The 20,324-nt window shown below is 36.2% G+C and overlaps 1 protein-coding gene across 8 annotated transcripts in view; it reads left to right on the plus strand.

The window, feature by feature from the left end:
* EHBP1 (EH domain binding protein 1) overlaps positions 1 to 20,324 on the plus strand; it is a 304,632-nt gene that overhangs the window by 164,737 nt on the left and 119,571 nt on the right. For all 8 annotated transcript variants that reach the window (XM_081344185.1, XM_081344189.1, XM_081344187.1 and 5 more), the window contains 2 exons: positions 19,406 to 19,584; positions 20,176 to 20,224. In XM_081344185.1, coding sequence (XP_081200311.1) covers positions 19,406 to 19,584; positions 20,176 to 20,224 — 228 coding nt within the window. The remainder of the gene's footprint in view (positions 1 to 19,405; positions 19,585 to 20,175; positions 20,225 to 20,324) is intronic.

Genomic DNA, 20,324 nt, shown 5'->3' on the forward strand with positions numbered 1-20,324 from the left:
TATTTATCATTTTCTTAAAGTCAATCAAGTCAATTAAAGTCAATAATTGCCCGGATTATTTACGGGAGTACATTTTGCCAGCGTTAACTTCCCATCGTCCTGTGCGCTCCCACAGAGAGGGCCTCCTCAGGGTGCCGTCGGTCAGGGAATGTCGACTGACGGCCCCCAGGGGGAGAGCATTCTCTGTGGGCGCGCCTGCCCTCTGGAATCAGCTTCCTGTTGAGCTCCGGATGGCTCCTGACCTTCGCTCTTTTCGCCGCGACCTGAAAACCTGGCTATTTGAACTTGCCGGCCTGGACTGAGGGACTGGGGTTTTAGATTTTAAATTTTAAATTTTAATTTTAGAACGTGTTTTATTGTTTAGGGCTACTTGGTTTAATTTATTTTAATTTTTGTATATTATGTGTTGTATATAGTGTTTTAATTGCCCTGTACACCACCCCGAGTCCTTCGGGAGAGGGGCGGTATATAAATCCTAATAATAATAATAATAATAATAATAATAATAATAATAATAATAATAATAATAATAATAATAATACCTAAAACATTTCCTTTAAATAAGCCATTCCAACTCTTTTGTATTACTCATATCCAAAAAGAAAAGAAAAAGGAGAAAGAAAAAGAAAGCATTATGTTACTTCCCTCTTAAAGTCAAATTCACATCCAAATTTTTTTTTCCTTTAACTATTCTCAAATAGGTGTTTCTTTTTTGAATATTCTCTCTGATAGGCCCCCTCATCTAATTTCTTAATTTTCACATTAGCCTTTTTCTTTTGCCCAATGTTTTCCTTAATCAGTATGTTCTGCTGAGTCAAAGAATCTTTCCATATTCTTATAGGTGTTATTGTAGATATAAAAAGTAAATCAAGTACAGTATCTTTACTAGAGGCATACAGATGTTGAGGAGTATGCCACCACGGTGTCTGCATATATCCATTGCCAGAAAATTCAGAACTTTTTTCAAGACCCTACAAACACCAGGCGTATGTGGAAAGGAATCCAGACCATTACGAATTACAAGGTGAATCCACCAAGATGCAAGGACGACACAGACTTCCTAAACAAACTGAATGCATTTTTTGGTAGATTTGAGACATTAAATAGCACTCCTGCTAGGAAAGCTGTGCCCCATCCTGATGAACAAGTGCTAAGCTTTGATGTCACCTCTGTCCGGAAAACACTGAAGAAAGTTAACATTCAGAAAGCAGCAGGCCCAGATAACATCCCTGGACGTATCCTTATAGATTGTGCAGATGAACTGGCTTGTGTTCTCACAGATATTTTTAATATCTCATTGCAGCAGGCAGTGGTCCCATTGTATTTTAAGACGGCCATTATCTTGCCAGTGCCAAAAAAGTCCACAATTACAGGCCTCAACGGTTACCGTCCGGTTGCACTGACATCCACCATTATGAAATGCTTTGAGAAGCTGATAAAGAACTTTATTGTATCTAGCCTCCCACCAGAATTTGACCCGCTTCAGTTTGCCTTCCGACCAAATTGCTCTATGGAGGATGCTATCTCTTCCGTTCTCCATCTGAACTTGAAGCACTTAGAGGAAAGAAATACTCATGTGCGTTTGTTGTTTGTTGACTTCAGTTTGGTGTTTTAACACAATCATTCCCCAGCATCTAGTAGACATACTGGGCCTTTTAGGCTTAAACAACCCTTTGTGCAACTGGATTCTTGATTTTCTTACCAACAGGCCCCAATATGTGTGAGCTGGAACAAATACCTCTTAATATCATTTTCTTAAGCACAGGTTCTCCTCAGGGCTGTGTCCTACGTCTGCTGCTATTCACCCTGTTGACTCATGACTGTTGTGTTAGGTTTGCCACCAACCATATTGTGAAGTTTGCAGGTGATACAACAGTAGTGGGCCTTATTCATGATGACAGTGTGGAAGCTTACCGCAAGGAGGTTGAGGGGTTGGTGAACTGGTGTAAGGAAAACAGCCTAGTTTTAAATACCAGAAAAACCAAAGAGATGATTGTCGATTTCAGAAAAGATAGGCACAGCCACACTTCTCTGTGCATTAATGATTCACCTGTGGAGATGGTTACCAGCATCAAAAAAATCCCCCTTCTTCACTTTTGGATGTTTTTTGTTTCTTGGGAATTTTTTCCCCTTCAGGAAAGTTAATAGGTAAGATAGAGAAAATCGATGTTCTTACCCAGATTCAAGCACGCTGTTTATGATCAGCTGAAAATAGTGCTTTTGACTTTGGTTGCTTACAGCTTGGGCTAGACCACGGGTCGGCAACCGGCGGCTCCGGAGCCGCATGCGGCTCTTTGAGCTGTCTCCTGCAGCTCCCAGCCACCTGGTGCGCGCGCACCTCTTCGAACGGGCAGTGGTGTGCGCGCACCTCTCCAAATGGAGAGTGCCACCGCCCGTTTGGAGAGGTGCACGCGCACCTCTCCGAATGGGCGGAGGTGCGCGCGCACCTCCCAAAACCTTTGAAGAGGTGCGCGCGCACCTCCACGCGAACGGGCAGCGGCGCCGCTCTTTGGGAAAGCTGCCGCAGCACATTTGCAGGCTGCCGAAAGCGGCAGCTCTGCAAATGGGCCGCAGCAGCTTTCCCAAAGAGCGGCGCCGCTGCCCATTCCGAGAGGTGCGCGCGCACCTCTCCGAACGAGTGGAGGTGCGCGCGCACCTCTGCGCGAACGGGCAGCAGCGCCGCTTGTTGGGAAAGCTGCCGTGGCACGTTTGCAGGCTGCCGAAAGCGGCAGCTTTGCAAACGGGCCGCGGCAGCTTTCCCAACAAGCGGTGCCGCTGCCCATTCTGAGAGGTGCGCGCGCACCTCTCCGAACGAGTGGAGGTGCGCGCGCACCTCCCCAAACCATTGGAGAGGTGCGCGCGTACCTCCGCGCGAACGGGCAGCGGCACCGCTCTTTGAGAAAGCTGTCGCGGCATGTTTGCACGCTGCCGAAGGCGGTAGCTCTGCAAACGGGCCGTCGCCGTCGCGCAACCGGGAACCGGTTCCATCACACATTAAAAAAAATGGCAACCGCGCGCGTCCACGCATGCACAAGAAAAAACCTTTTTGCGCATGCGCGTGCATGGATGCACACATGCGGCTCCCACTTTTTTTATGTGTGATGGAACCGGTTCCCAGTGGCTCTTTTCCTTTTTCAGGTTGCCGACCCCTGGGCTAGACTCTGAAGTTAGGCTAGCCTGTTGGTTTCTGTAAGGCTTCTCCTGGACCAGTTGGGTCAACCGCTGTTTCTCTAAGGTTCCTGGGACTTTCTTCCTTCTTTGCCACCTCTTCAGGGTGGCTTCTGGCCCATTTAGGGTCCCCTAACAGGAAGAAACTCAGCCAGAGGGCATGGCATCCCAAACCCCTTGACTGCTTCGCTGTGCGCAGGACCGGAAGTCTCCTGAGGAGCAGGTTATGTATTTATTGAGAACTAAATGCTGTTTGCTGCTTCTAAAATTTAATATGGAAGACAGTTATGCTGAAATCAGTGAGTCCGTGTTCTGTTACATCATTTTTTGTACCTTAATGTTTTTGATTTGTGGAAGCTAAAAAAATGTTGCATGACATCTTAGGACTTTTTAAAGCTGTATTTTTATTTTATGAATGTAATTTTCCTTTTCATGGGGAAGTCTTCCAAACCAGACCACAAACAAAATCAAGAAAACGTATAGCTTCCAGACAATAAATTGCAGATCCCTTACATTTGGCAGAGCAGCTTAGGCATATTTGTCCATTAGACTATACTAATTGTTCTTCAGAATCTAAACTGAAAGACATAGCACTCATCTATCTTGTTCATTGTCCACTAATTACAGCCTTCTTCTGTACCCTTGAGAGAGTGAGAGAAACAGTTTGAGCCAGAATAGCACCAGAAATAAAAGCTTACAAGAAAAAAACAGCAGATAGGTTAGTGTGAATTTAAGGTGACCCTGCACAAAAATAATTCTAGCTCTAGCTTCCTACATACATTTGAACCCTCCAGGATTACCTGATCACCTTTGGGTCTGCAGGATTGAAATCTCTTTTTCTGACATTTCTGTGGAAGTAGCTGAGAGGATTACTTGATCTTTAATTTACCTAATTAGGCTACTGCTGGCATGCTCAGCATTGATGAGAAAGGAGGTTGGTGGCATTGAAGCGATGTGGGAGCCTTGCCCTGATCAGCCTCCTACAGCTTTCAAATCTGAAGGGATCTGGGACAAGAACACTGTTGAGCTCCAATGGTTTCATTTTATGTTGGCAAACATGATAGAATAGATATAATCCCTCCACCCAAAACATCACTGGTGGCTATGGCCTAATAGGTGGCTAGGTTTGCATATCACAGTACACCTTGATTGTTTTCCCAATGGTTCACATATCTCCTAGTCATGAATGATTTTTTCCAAATCAAAGAGGATGCTGCACATTTTAATTTATTTTTATGACAGCATTTATGCCCTGCATTTTCTGCTTACATAAGTAGTCAAGTGGTATGCAACAATAAAACGAAATATAAAAATAAAATCATACCAGCACAAAGTGAGCATAATTAGAAATAAAAAAGTCTGCAAGAGAGATATATTTGTGGAAGTGTGGGAACCCCAGGCTTTTCCTGGCGAGAACCCATGAGCCCCCCACATGATGTAGCTCTCTCTTGCCTGTCACATTGCTGTATAGCTGACAATAGGGATATCTTCAGAAAGTGTTTCTTGCTGACCCAGTTTGGTTGATAGTAGGAAAGGTGATCCTGCAGATTCAGACCAACACCTTAAAAAATAAACTTGAAAGTGCAGAACTCAATCCCTGAATATTGCATGATAAGCAGCCTCCTATCATGTTTTACACCAACTGCAATTTCCAAGCACTTTCCAAGTCTTTTCCCTAGCTATCCATTTGTAGTCTACACCATGCTCCTGAAAAATTGCTATGTCGTTTCTGCATGAATCCAGGGCTTATCTCAGACTCCCATATGGTATACTACTGCCTACCCAAACCCTTACTGATCTCCTGACATTTTATTACTTTATTTTGTTATTTATACAATTCATTGTAACTGTAATCCTAAAGTAGAATAAAAAATAAGGTTAAGAATAAAATGTTGCAATTGTACAACCCTATTCAAAGATTGAAATCACAACAAGAGGCACAGAAATATACAGGCAATTAAAAGTTCTAAGCTAGTTGTAAAAATGTACAAGGATTTTACCTGAACCACAACTGAATGGGGAGGAATTCCAAAGTCAATACATTAAAGTGTCTTCTATTGAATTACTGTTTTCAGGAATAGCAGATTCCCAGCCAACACTATATGTCAAGAAAATTGTCCCTAAAGGTCTTAATGAATGGGATGGATATATGGGAGAAGATAATCATATGTCCAGGTCCTAAGCTGTGTATCAATAAACAAACATCATGAATTTGACTCAGTAACAAATTGATAACTGGTGCAGTTCTTTCAGGCAGGTTTTATGTATTTAGAGCAGTTATTATTTTCAGTACTAGCTGAGGCATTCTCTACCTGCTCCATCTTTAAAACCACAAAAGTAACAAGGATTCAATAACAAAGAATGGTTGTGTCAGTTGAAATAGATAGTGCTGAAAAATATAATTTGATTCCATGGAAACAACTTAAATAAATAAATAAAAGCACAATAATGTTTCTACATTACAATCTAGAAATCTGGACAGATTTTGTATGATTTTACAAATATTTTTGAAATATAATAGCAGAATTAAAGATAACAAAAATTTATCAAAATGTTAGCAAGATTTCAGCAAACCTCCTGAAAGATTGTATACATTGTCACCTGAGGATTTTCAGATGATAATCTCATAAAAGTTTGGTAATTTTATATGTTTTTAGTAATGTGTAGTAATTTGGTGTTTTAATGAGGATAAAAATACTAATTCACTTTTCAATGTTATACAAATATTAAGAAAGGACACAAATTGAATTAATTAACAGCAGAACTAATCCTGTTTCAGTAGATGACCACATATGGCTGATATTGTCTGGGCTTGGAAGCTAAACAGGGTCATACCTGCTTAATTTTTGGATGGGTAACTACCAGAGAGTCTTAGGACTGTGGCCTAGAAAACAGTGCAAACAATCTCCATTCTCTTGCCAAGAAAACTGCATGGATATATCCATGAAGTAAACATAAGACAACTCAACTTGAAAGAAATTTTACTTTATAAGTAATTTAAATATAAAATAACTTTTTAAAAAGAAAAGAAAGGGGAGATTTATCAATAAAAGAACTCCAGAACACTAAACAGATTGCTCCAGTGTCCTCTTTGCTGCTCATGTGTTGGAAAGCTGTGTTTTGATTCATTGATAAATTCCAAACATTGGAATTATTGCCAGAGACATTACAAATATTCTTCAGAGCTATGATCTTTTAAAAATTGTGGAGACAGTCTTACACATTTCTAAGTAAAATACAGCAATATAAGAACAAAGCCCGAATTATGTAGGTTAATGTTCTGAACCTCTGATCACAGGCAATCTTCACTAGCCTTTACTGAACATTCTTGAAGGGATTCTGCAAAAAAATGAAACTGCGTATTCTGTTCCATTGATTGCATTTTAAAAGGGAACAATTTTTAAAAAATAACTTTCCACTTTTGCAAAAGTCATTCAAACTTCTTATTCTAAAGCTTGCATTAATTAATTAATTAATTATCTAAATTTCATCTAGTGTTTAGGACTCTGAATTTTTCAGTGTCCTACATAAATGATAAATACAGTGCTTCAGAGGCAGAAAAGACATGGAATAAGTTGAATGAACGGCTATGAAATGTGTTCCCTGATACAGTATATTGCTTGTTTTTAAATTCTATACATGTTTTAAAGCTGCTTTAAGTTTATTAAACTTTTCTAAATTAATTGCATTGTGGAAGACCTAATTTACCCTGCTACTCTTAAATCAGAATTATCAAATAATATTGTAATATTGTAAAGAGAGCTAAACTGTAGAATATTTTATGCATATATTATGTATTTTCCTTGCATATTTTGCAGCAATAGTTATAAGTATTTTATTTTTATTTTTTTGTAAATATTTTATTAGAATTTTTTAACATAACATAAATCATTATAAAACATAATGTTGTCTGGGTAACATTTATAAGACAGTCCTTAACAATTAATTTCTATAATCTATATTCCATATGTTAATTATATGATTTCCCCTTTCCCCAACGTATCTTTCTTTGCAAAACATTACATTAAGACAGTTTTATTTGCTTAACAACAGTTCAATATATAGTTTCAATAATCCTGTATATCATTTTAGTTGCCTTATCATAAATCCTGTCACCATGTTTATTTCAGCTTATTTCTCCCCCTTTTAAACACTTAACTATATTTACCTTGGTGGATTTCATTCTGTTTTTTCCATACCCTCTCATATTTTTATATTTCCCAATCAATAAGTAAAAAAAAGAAAAAGAAAAAGAAACAAAAGAAAAGAAAGAAGAGCAGCTTATTTCTCCCTCCAAATTCTAAATGTTCTTACAAATAACAATCAGTTCAATATTCAACTATATTTACATTAGTGGATTTAAGTACTAAACTACAAAAAAGAACATATGAAAATATGTATTTCTCCTAATTTAATATATATTTATTCCCTCAATTTCTCATTCTTTTTAACCAAGAATGTATTTAGTCTATTGAAACTTTGAACATTCCATTCAATAGTTCTAATCATCTAATCCTTTAAATCAAACACATTTTTTTATATTTTTCTTATCATCACATTTAAGTAGCTAAAACATTTGCTTTTGTTTAAATCAATTCAGCTCAGAAGAATAGAAAAAAACCAGGGGGAAAAACAAAACACAATTATATTGATTTGGAGGAAGAAAAAGAAGAAAAAATTTCCCTCTAAGAGTAGTATATTTCAAAATTTTCCCATTTCTTAGCCATATTCAAACAAATGTTTCTTTTTGAAGTATTCTTTCTGAAATATTCCATCTTTTTCCTGATGTTTCATCATCATTTGTTTCCCTAAAGGAAATTTTTTCTCATTCTTTTCCTTATCTTCAAAGTTGTTTAGACGTATTAAAATATTTCCCAATTGAATTAAATCATATTTTTTATTTTATATGATTCCATCTTCAAGTCTCTATCCTCAAAATTATATTTAATCATCTCTGCTATATTTTCCTGAGAGAGTTCTTGAAGTGAAATTAAGTTGAGAATAAGTTGATTCATGCTCTCAAAGTTCTTCTGCATTTCCTTGTAATTTAAAGTCATTGTCCTTTGAAATTTTTGCTGCTTATCATATACTTCCTTTTTTGAAATGAGCGTTTTATAAGGTTCCTTCTTTGAGTCTCTGTCTTCAGAATCTTGTTCAGTCATCTCTACTGTATTTTCCTGAGGAATTTTTTGGAGTGAAATTAAGTTGAAAATGAGTTGATTCATACTCTCAAAGTTATTCTGGATTTCTATGTAGTTTAAAGTCATTGTCCTTTGAAATTGTTGTCGCTCATCACATGTTTCCTTTTGTAAACTATTTATTGCTTCAGCTGTTATCTTTGTTTAAACAGGTGCATTAAAGCTTAAAAGTTCAAAGGGAAAAAAATCCTCATCCACCAGCAGGTGTCAGCATTTGCTCATTTTTCATGTCTTTCTAGTTGTGACTCATGGACTTCAACTCCCAGAATTCTTGTTTTCTTTCTCTAAAGGGTAAATGTCACCGCCCAACTGAAAGGGAGGGAGCGAAGTCCCCCTCCCCCTTTCCTTCTTCGGAGATCTCTTATTTTGGAGATTTTCTTCTTCAGGAAAGTAGGTAGGATAGAGAAAATCAGTATTCTTACCCAGATTCAAGCATGCTGTTTATTATTTCACTTAGTTTAATCGCTTATGACTTCTGTTGCTTCAGCTATGACTGGACATGGCGTAAGCCAGCCTTTTCTTCTGTTGGTTTCTGGGAGGCTTCTCCTGGACTGTTCGGAGAGACCACCATCTCTCCTAAGTCCCTGGGATTTCCTTCCTTCATTCCACCCCTTCAGGGTGGATTCTGGCCCCTTAGGGTCCCCAACAAAAAGAAATTTCAGCCGGAGGATCCGACGTTTCGCATTCTCCAACTGCTCCGCTGAGAAACAGGAACCAGAAGTCCCAATAATTATAAGTATTTTAACTGCTCTCTCAGGGTTTTATCTATCTATTTATTTATTTGATTTCTATAGCTGCTCATCTCAGTCAATTATTCTGAATAACATAATTCAAATAATATATTGCAATTAAAAACTAAAACTTTTAAAAACAATAAAAACAGTAAAAACATCCAGATGAACCAGGTATTAATAAGAATTCTCAAGGTGATTCCCCAACAAGTTGAATTCTGTACTTTTTTCTGACCTATAATTTGAGCTTAAAATAAACAATAAATGATAAATCTAAAAACAAGGAAAACTAAAAGCACTTTTTCCATAGGCCACTGCAATTTATGAAGTGAGAGTCTCCAAGATGGCTCTGTCAAAGAAAAATGTTTACAAGCTAATATATTTATTTAAATAATGTGAAAATGAAAAAAAGCATTTAAAACATCTATCCTGCTTATACTTCACTTTCCTACCCTAGCAAATATTCAGGGCAGCTATATAACTCAACTTCAGTGTTCAGTTCATGTTAATCACATTTATCTTGTCTTGGATTTTCAAATTAAATGTTTAGAATTTGTTATATATGGAATAAAACTGGAAATTGCCCCATTTCAAACAAAATGCTATGGATTTTATCTACTGCAAGTTAAAGCTATTCCAACAAGTTAAACATGAAATATTTGCTACTCCCAGGTAAATTCTGCGAGCTGGATGCAATGTTCAGAACAATTTATTATAATCTACAGATCAGATTGTTATCATTTTAGCATTCACATTAATCAAGGAAGTTGATCTATGCTTGGCATATAACACAGGAAAGTTACCTGCCTTGGAAGAAGTAAATAAAAATTGCATTAAAAACTGAAGATAAGAACCCATTAGGAAAAGCTTTTAGTCATATATGACTAATAAAATAGATCCTGGGAGAGGGGATAGTTTAATTTTGATACTAGTCAACTGCAAATCCATTACTACCAAGAGTCTTTCCAAGACTCTTAGAAGTAAGAGCCATGGTGGCACAGTGGTTAGAATGCGATATTGCAGTATTACAGGCTAACTCTACCGACTGCCAGGGGTTTGATTCTGATGGGCTCAAGGTTGACTCAGCCTTCAATCCTTTCAAGGTCAGTAAAATGAGAACCCAGATTGTTAGGGGCAATATGCTGAGACTGTAAACCGCTTAGCTGTAAAGCATTATGAAGCAGTATATAAGTCTAAGTGCTATTGTTAAGCATTTTTTCTTTCTTGAAAAGAAAAAAATGAAAAGAGGCTAACATAATGTCTGTCTTTGTATCTGTAAAAAATCGAGATTAGCTCATCAGAAATTTTTAAAACTACTTTCTTAATATATAATCTCTTGCAGAATCTAATATCACAAATAAATAAACTTTCAATGATGCCTCTTCCCTTCATGTCAAGCATTTAATAAAACAAGGTTGACTAAATAAAGTTAATTTGCACTTCAACACTTAGGCACATCATGGAGGGGCTGCAGGCACCCATGGCTTCTGCCTTGCCAGCTTTTGCTCTAGGGCACCCTTTGATTTTGCACCTGTTTCTGCAGAGAAGTGCAGCCTCAGCCAAAAGCAGGTACCCTCCCTAATTCCTGAAGAAAGGAACCACCCATATGTATTGCCTCTGTCTTTTGTGATTCAGTTTATTGGCTCCGTCAGCCTCTCATTACATCCAGCCATTGAGCATCACAGCAGACTAGGGAGGAGGTTGAACTTGTGAGCACCCCATTTGTTTGCATGTTCTGGAATCCCATAACACAAAAGGGACTACAGCTATAATAAAATGCCTCAGAAATCCAGATAGCAGCAGTATTATTCTGAAATAAGCTCCAGTGAGTTAATATTCCACATCAGGATGCACTGCTTCAGTTTTTTGTTCCCGCTTACAGGTGGAGTTGTAATTGTCAGCTTTGACAAATATATAAACATATGTAAATGTTTATCAATTTGTTTAGGATTGGTAGATTTGGCGATGTGAACTAATGTCAGAGAAACAATACCTTACACAGAAGTGGGATTATGCAAGCATTCATATAAAGCTATTGTAGACACTCAAATGAATTGCACAGATTTTGTTTAATTTTGTAAAAGAAAAAGCTACTTCAGTAGTGTCATTTGTGTCGAATAGTTATAGATGAAAATGGAAAGTTTTGTTAGAACAGGTAAGAGTTTCCAGGGATTAGATAATTCGTAAATTATCTTGCAATAATATTTTCCTTTAGGTAAAGTTGAACATTTAGAGTATTTTTTATCTTTGTTTTTTATGATTGTCCTTTTAATATTATTTGGAAAGGGGTTTTTGGTTTACCTAGTGAATAGATTAAATCTAAGGATTTTTAATTAAATTTTGTTGATTTGCAAATAATTACAAATGAATTAAATGAAAATCTCTTTAAATTTACATTGCTGTGACTTGTTTTTGGTACCATGCTAATGATCCTAAACTTACTAGTACGGGAAACAAGCCATTTAAAATGAAATATATAAACACTTTTGCTGCCTCATTAGTGCAGATCTATTCTAGTAATAAGTTAATAAATTAATTTAATATTTAATAATAATAATAATAAAACAAGGAAACTATTCATATACAGTGGAAGAAAACCTTTCATTTTCATGATCATATCCCATATAACACAAACTATGCAAGATTTTCATTGACAAAATAGCAAATATATCAGTTAAGCAAAAAAGAAAGAGTGCTTGCTGTACAGGTAATGTCTATCCTTTGTGTCTAGTTCTTTTCACTAATTAATTAGGAAGATTTATGTACTGCATTTTTCTGGACTGAATACATATAAAAAGAGAATTATACTGTAGATTCATTAATAAATAAACTATGTGTAAAAGTCTATACATAGTGGTTTGAGCTTAACTCTCACTTATTGTCATGAATCCATGGAAATCAGAAAGCATCATTTCCACTTTAAATCAATTTAAATTGATTCTAATACTACTAAGCCTAAAATAATGGTTTAGTAGTATTAGAATTTTGAAAAGGGCTTTGGAGACTGCAGGAATGGTACACATAGCTTCATAAGTTCTTTTAATCAGTAACTTAATTAATTGCTCAGTCCAGGTAATTGTAACTTAAAAGTTTAAATTTGGCCAGGAAGTCAGTTTAACTTCAGTGTTTCCCATCCCTGTGCATATACTCACAGAGGCGAGCCATTTGTCAGCTTGTAGTGTTATGAGAATCCCTTCTGCCAGAATAAAAGTGCAACTGTGATTTACTATCAACTTCAAGCAGGGTGCCCTGAAGAAAAGTCAAGAAGGGAGATTTATAGTCAAAGAAAAAGTTACACCCTCAACTTCTGAAGCAATTGCATGAGTTAAGACCAAGCAGGACAGCCTCTCTCACTCTTCCTCAGACTGTTTTAAGAACTGGGGGAAATCAAGCATGGATAAGGAGTTCTTACTCGTTGTGTGTGTCTAGTTATATAATTTAAAACATTTTATTTTTATGTTTGTATGTGTGTACTTAAATAGCATAGGTCACCCCACCATTATTGAAAGTATGATTATCAATGAGAGCTGAAGATGCTGAGGGACAAAACTTTTAAACGGGTTTGAAAACTGAAAGGGCTTAGAATCAATTAACCTAACATATTTTACATCCAAAACAATTCAATCCTTTGTCTGAGCCTTTGAAGATAATTTCTCAGAGGAAGAACTTCCGAGAGGTTTTTTTTTCCTCAGCCATCTTAAGGAAACAGAGGCTTTAACTCCATACAAGAGGTGAGTTCTGGCCTATTGCTAAGAAAGAACAATGATTCTTAAAGTATGCTCTGTGGAACTCCCTCATTTCCTCCAAATAATTTTAAAATATTGTGCAAATAGAACTCAAGAGCTATGACAAATGTTTTACAGGTTTTAGACCCTTTCAGTTTCACTAGCCAAAAAAGTATTCTGTCACAGAACAAAGAGGAGAAGTTGGCAGATCCTTTCACCAATGTTACATTTGACCCAATTGGGAGGGGGGGAAATCAGAACATTTTTGGAAGAAAGTTCACAGAGAAGTGGAAAGGTAGTACTGATCCTATTATTTTTTCTTTCAATGCAGCTTTGTGAAAGTGAATTCTCAGCACTTGCTTAGATCACTTAGATTGAATATGGAAATAGCTGAAAGTTACATTACCTATAAGACTTTCATACTTCAGCTATTGATGAAACATGCTATTATACACAAGCTCATACTTGCCATGATGACTTGTCAATGTATTACATATAAAGAAAAATGGGCAGAATTTTTAAAACATGTTTTATTTCAATACTTTCTTTCCTTAAAAAAAATCATGGGTATTCTTTTTTTAAAAAAAAATTGTTGGATCTTTCATTTAAAAAACAGTAAACAAGACAGCTAAAAAAATCCAACAAATCTGAAAATTTAAAAATATAACATAATGCTACAGTTATTACTAAAATTAGGCAGTAGAAAATCCTGGGGAAAGAAATATGTTTCTTGTAGATTTTTCAAAAGCTGAGGAAAATGGGGGAAAAGCTTAACTTGAAATGTATTTCAAGTGAAATCTGGGAACGATCCCTTTCCCTCTGATGCAACCTATAATGTCCATATAAACTTAGGACCAATTCATGTCTTCCATAGAGACAATAATAAAGACATCATAACTGAGAGTGTATATGCTTCTTGCAGGTAGTAGTGTCAAATGATATCTAATGAGAACTAAGCTGGATCTCAGAGGGATGTTTGTGTAGGATAGCAGATTTTTATTGCATTTTTCATCATTCCTGTGCAATGGTCAAAAAGGCCTCCTATTACACCACTGTATTCACACATCAATCTTGCCAAGGAACAAACTCTTAATGTTCTTTCACTGCCCCACCCTATTATGACAGGGAGTTTCATCTATCCATCACCACCCAATAAGTAATATAAATTTCAAATCATTGTTTATTTGTTTATTTTCTACTTAGAGCAGATAGTAGTACCTGGTTAAGGTACTACTAAGCTTGAAAAGCTTAGCAACGTTAGACTTAATAAGTAAGGGAAGGAGTCACCTCTGCAGGAAGGGAGACCAGCAGGAGATTCCTAAGTTGTGAGCTAGATTAAAGAACCAAAAAATTATGGAAGAACATAGTGACAAAACGGTTCCTTATGCTCTAAATCAGGAATCCCCAACTCCCGTCTGTGGACTGGTACCGGTCCATGGCATGCCAGAAACTGGGCTGTGCAAACAAGCGAAGCCCCATCCGCAGGATGCAGGCAGCACATGAAACCACGCCCCCTCCGGTCTGCAGAAAAATCTCTCTCCACAGAACCAGTCCTTGGTGCCCAAAAGGTTGGAGGCCACTGCTCTGAATACTAAAATGGATGTTCCATGAAGACATCTGGAAGAGCCTTGAGTCAAGAGTCTTGCTTCTCTTGTTTGTTACAGCTCTAGCCTTTCTTTCTTTCTTTCTTTTTCTTTCTTTCTTTCTTTCTTTCTTTCTTTCTTTCTTTCTTTCTTTCTTTCTTTCTTTCTTTCTGATGCTTAAAGTCATTTATTGCGTAAAGTTTTCTATCTGTACTTTACAACTTTTGCATACATAAAGAGCATCTATTTTGTAACCTACAATTTGATCACAGAATAATGAGGTGAACAAAGGGCAGCTGGGATGATGGACATATTTATTTTAATTGCATCACATAGTTCTTATAGGTTGAAATGAGCACACATTGTTTGAGGTACAGAACCACTGAAATGTGAAATCAGGATGACAATGAAATTGATTGCAGCCTAAATATAATTAGAAAGTATACAGAGAACTTAGAAATCTATCTGTATATCATGAATCTTGCAAGCTCCTTGACTAAGAGGGCATATTTCTAGCACTTAATACCTTTAATAACTTCCCAGGACAGTTAGGTATATATAGACTGATCACATTATATTTAAGCATATCTTGAAAAAGCAGATTCAAACTTAGCACATTCATAATAAATTATTTTTCCCAGAGTATAATTGACAGCTAACTCTCAAAAATTCTGAAGAATTTCACCATCATTGTCCACATTTTTCAACATAAGCATCGTGCCATGTACTGAACAGATGTCTACAGATCAGGGTTTCAACTGAACACCGAATATTATATTTAGACAAAAATAGATGTTATAAACAAATATAAGCATATACCAACTTATACCTACCGTAGGCCCTTTTTTAGGTGTTAAAGCACTTTTTTTGGTTGCAAGTGTAAAGTAAGTGCAACTCTTAGTGACTACATGTCACATTCTTGGCAACAATACAGTAAAATATGTTCTTACAAGGTCTTCTTTTCTTTTTTAATTGCTAATCTATTCTGTAGGTCTTCTACTGCTATCCCAAATACTAAACAAAAACTACTTAATTTTTCAAGATTGCGTGAGGACTACCACTAATCGTCTGATTAAAAATTATGAAAAGTACGTCACTATGACACAGAACAAATCCTTCTCATTGTACTGATGTCCTAATTTTGGAAATATGAAAGTCAAGGGGTTTGTCCTGTGATGTCATAAGACATATTTTATCATTTCTCTCTTGCTCCCTTCCTGCAGATTCCTAACCTTGGTGCTATTACCTTCCATTCTAAAATAGCTTTACACATCTGCCAGCCCAAAGAACATGTTTTAACTTTGTTAAACTAATGAGTTGATTTCACCTGTATAAAGGAAAATTTCTCAATTATTAAAATATACAATGTATGTTTGCTAATTAAATTCACAAGACAAAATATATTTCCCTTATGTGTGTGTATGTGTTTGTGTTCATAAATAAAATAAAAATCCTAAGATGCAAACTTAACTCTTATAAAGGAAAGAATATGATTAAAATACTGCCTGCTTGTCTCTTTCCAATAGATATACACATGCTAGAGAGGTGACTTTCTTTCCAGGTTTAGGATATTATACCAGTTTCTCTGTTTCACTTCTTTCTTTGAGTGCTCTTCAGGAATAATATTAGAATTATAGTTGGAAAATCCTGGAATACAAACCAGGACCTGCCCTTCATCTTTGTAAGATAAAACATCTGATTGCGTGAAGATCCAGTACCAATTCAAGCTTGTTTCCAAGCTAAATTATTCTTTGCCCAATATTTTGCCACATTCTGAACATAAGTAACTTCTTACAACAATTTCATATTATTGTAGAGTCTTGCCAAACAAAAATAGAATCTTATAATGCAACTACTTGAGGGAGTATTGCACATGTTCTCTGGAAAACAAAGTGTCATGTTTTCTGCTGCATTTTTGTGTGTCTACTGTTCTAACCAAAGATGCAATATAGCCTGCTATTGTTGATCTTTGCTTGACTATTACTAAAAATAAATGTGTTTATTAATAGTAAAAAATTTACCCATTCCTCTACTGAATCTTGTTTCTTCACTTACTCTACTCCGTGTACCAAAACCCCAAAAAAGTCACTATTAGATGAAGACTTCATAATGTCTGTAATTATAGAATGCAATCTCCATTTTGCATGCTCTTGGGTGTGGTTGAAATGCATGTTGAAACTGCACCTAGGTTTTAGACATACTAGGCAGGTACTAGTTGGAAATTTTGGCACACAACTTTTATTTTTATAATTTCAGTTCTGAGCAGAGTTAATTTGTATAGACAATTGGCAAATCCAAAGAGATAGTGATTTAAAATACGTCGTCGGTCTTTTCATTTCCTCACTGACATTAACCAATTATTCATTTCCATTAGAATTCTGCAGTAGAGGTTTTAAAATAGTTTTCCCATCAATCATTTGAATTTCAGCTAAAAGCATATGGATGGGAACATCTTAGCTTTTAGCGCTCCAGGACAGGCATTACTCTTCAAGCTGATTATTTATTATCAATCTGTCATATCAGTGATAATGATTTATTCAATATGGGAACCCAGACTATATAACTCAGGAGGAGGAAAGCAATTGCTGGTATTGGTAAGAATATCACTGAAGAATTTCAGATAGTGAACAAACTTGGGAAAGGGTGCATTTCTGTCCCTAGAAATTTTATTTCATCAACACTGCATATTTTGACCTGAAAAAATAATAATTGAAGGTAGCTAGGCAAAGAACTATGTTCTCAGTTTAATTGGGCCAAAATACTTAAGTATTTAAATATTTTGTCCAGATCAGGTACCTTACACAACTGTGTCTTCATCGGGGGGGGGGCTTTATGTGCTTCTAATCACATAAAGCAGGGGTGGGCAATTAATTTTCCCAGGAGCCACATTGAGAAACTGAGATTGTTGTGGAGGGCTGAACCGATCGACCTGCAAAGGTGTATAGGCACACATGCATGGACATATGTAAGTTGAAAAAAAAAGAATAGCAGTCACTTTCAAAATAAAAGCAATGCAGCTGTATTGTGTGTATGGTGTACACTTTTTAACATGTGATTTGTAATAAGACACCAGGCTGGAAAGGTTGACTCAGCCTTCCATCCTTCCGAGGTAGGTAAAATGAGGACCCAGATTGTTGGGGGCAATTAAGCTGACTTTGTAATAATGCTGCTTGGGGTGTGTGTGTGAAAGCCCTAATAAGCAGGCATATACATAGAATGAAGGCTATTGCTAAGCACATTGATTTGTGCTTAGATTGTAAGCCGCCCTGAGTCTTCGGAGAAGGGCGGGATATAAATCGGATTAAAATAAAATAAAAATGACTATGAATTCAAGTCCCACCTTGGCCATGATAGTCAGTTGTGTGATTTAGGCCAGTCACTCTCAGCCTAATTCACTTCATAGAGTTGTAATAAATAAATAAATAAATAAACAAACAAACAAAGAAAGAAAGAAATAAATTTGAGGTTTTGCCCAGTCTCAAATGTGGTTAACCATTCTGTTTCATTTTGTCTTATCTATCCCAGAACAAAGTCTTAAATGCTTTGCTGCTTGAAGCTAAAGAGAAAATTGCAGTGTTCTCCTGTTCTTTGCTGTCTTATAATTATTTGTAAATGCTTTAGGTTTTTACCCTGTACCCATTTACCTCATAAGAAGACCCTTAGACTGTAGTTCTTACTTTTTACACAAGCTTACCTATTATTACACTGTTTGTTGATGAGGTATTTTATCGCTAGAGAAATCAATCATTCCTTGCTACTTGAACTTATTCATCATTATTGCAAGCCTACATCCAAGTATTAAAACTTTAAACAACAGTGACATTATCTTTTTGCAAATTACCTGGCATTGTGTATCTGTGCTGCTGAAGGGCATATGCGAGTTACGTAGCATCATCCAACGTTATCTGTGTGTTTGTTTATTTAACCACAAGTTGTTAATCTAACAGTCAATAAAAATGATAAACTGCCTATGTACTATTTCTGTTACAATAACTGGAAGCAGTCTGCCCCACAAGCACTAAAAGCATAAATCATAATATGCATGAAGTTGACAGTTTTAATTGCTTAGCACTGGCAAGCTTTAGTCAAGTGGGGGCATCATTGGTCTTTGAAACATAGTCTGGATAGACCTATTTCTTTCTAAAATAATGCCATTGAGAACTATCAAATAACATTTCTTTTAACCTCTCAATTTGACAGTCTCTGCACATTTGGCATTCTGGATGCATGCGTATTGGAATTTTTTTTCCAAAGCCAAATAATCACATTAATGTTCATGAATGACCGTCATCCTTTTTTCTTTCTTTCTTCTTTTTTACACTAATGCTTGAAAGTTTTGGATGCATTCCAGATGAGCAGCTCTCACCAGTTAAGCACATGTAAGAAATATTTTTAAGTATGAAAGAAACGGCCGTAAGGCAAGAGTAATTTTCAACTTTTATTTTTAGAAAAACTGAAAGAATAGGTGCTGATGTTTCAAAAGGACACCATTTTCCATCATTTCACGTTGGGCCTTCATTTGATTTTCATAGTATTGCCTATATTTTGACTTTGATTTATGTGTGTATGTCAGCGTGTGTGCAGGTACATGCCTGTGAAATAAATTACAATCAGCTTTGACCTCAGGGATGCTTTTACATGACTTGATTTTGAACAATCTTCATATGGGTGTGTAACATCACTAGACTACGCAACTATGTGCCTTAAGACTTTAAGCAATTTATGCTAGTAGTTTCGTCAATGCAGTTGGCCAGTTCTCATGTAAAATTGGAATCCTGTGTAATACATCTTTCAGAGACAAGAGCCAAAGGCTAAGTCTCTAGATAATGACTTGAATTTCTGTCTTTTTCCAAGTTACCCTGATTGTAAACTGACAGCTGTGAAGGACCTTAACTGACATCAAAGGATGCAGATCATCCAGTTAGATCAATTAATGTTAATTCTCATCTCCCATTTAATTCTTTAATGCGTTTCCCATTTTCTCTGATTTTTTTTTCCAGCCAAGCCCATTACCAAGTCCTGTTTTGGGGAGAAAGCCAAATGCTAGTCAGTCATTGCTTGTTTGGTGTAAAGAAGTTACAAAAAACTACCGAGGAGTAAAAATCACCAATTTCACTACATCTTGGAGAAATGGTTTATCCTTTTGTGCAATATTACATCACTTTAGACCTGACTTAATGTAAGTAGGAACATTTTACATTTAAACTCCCATTTCTTACTTTTGTTTATTTTCAGTTTCTGAAGTGCCATCTTGTGGAGTGGGTCAGAAATGGGTAAATAACTTTATATTGTGGCATTTCTTAGGCTTTGTTCTAAAACCATATGCTGATTCCTCGTTTTTGTATGCATTCCTTTTTTCTTTTTAATCACAGGAAAGCAACTGACCTCAATATCTTTAGGAAAATTAGGTTACTGTTTAAATGAGATGGGACAATAATCCTGTAGCTCTCATGTGCCATCAAAAAATGACCTGATGGCAAATTTGGTTGTCATACCTAGCCTGAAATCCCTGCGTAAATTAACTTCTCTTTTGACATAGAAAACTTCAGGCAATGAAACAGACAATCTTTACATTTATTTATATTTATGTATTTATTCTTTTAATTTTCTACACTATTAGCTTTCCTGATTGCTGTGAAATTGGTAGTTACTGTACACTGGTGTTTTATGTTAAATTATAATTTGCTGTAAATTGTGGTTTATTTTAAAAATGGATGCTTTTTTTCCATAAAAGTATTTTACATACCCACTGTGCTATTTCCCCCCTCAGTGACTACAAGTCCCTGAATCCTCAAGACATTAAGGAGAACAACAAAAAGGTAAGAATCGACAGAGGGAAAGAGATAACTGATATAGCTTCAATTCTGGATCATGGCAGATTTTTATTCATTTTGGAGTGACTTTGTTTTAAAAGGTCAC

This window comes from Vipera berus (assembly GCF_964194415.1).
Source record: "Vipera berus genome assembly, chromosome: 1".
NCBI classification, from domain to species: Eukaryota; Metazoa; Chordata; class Lepidosauria; order Squamata; family Viperidae; genus Vipera; species Vipera berus.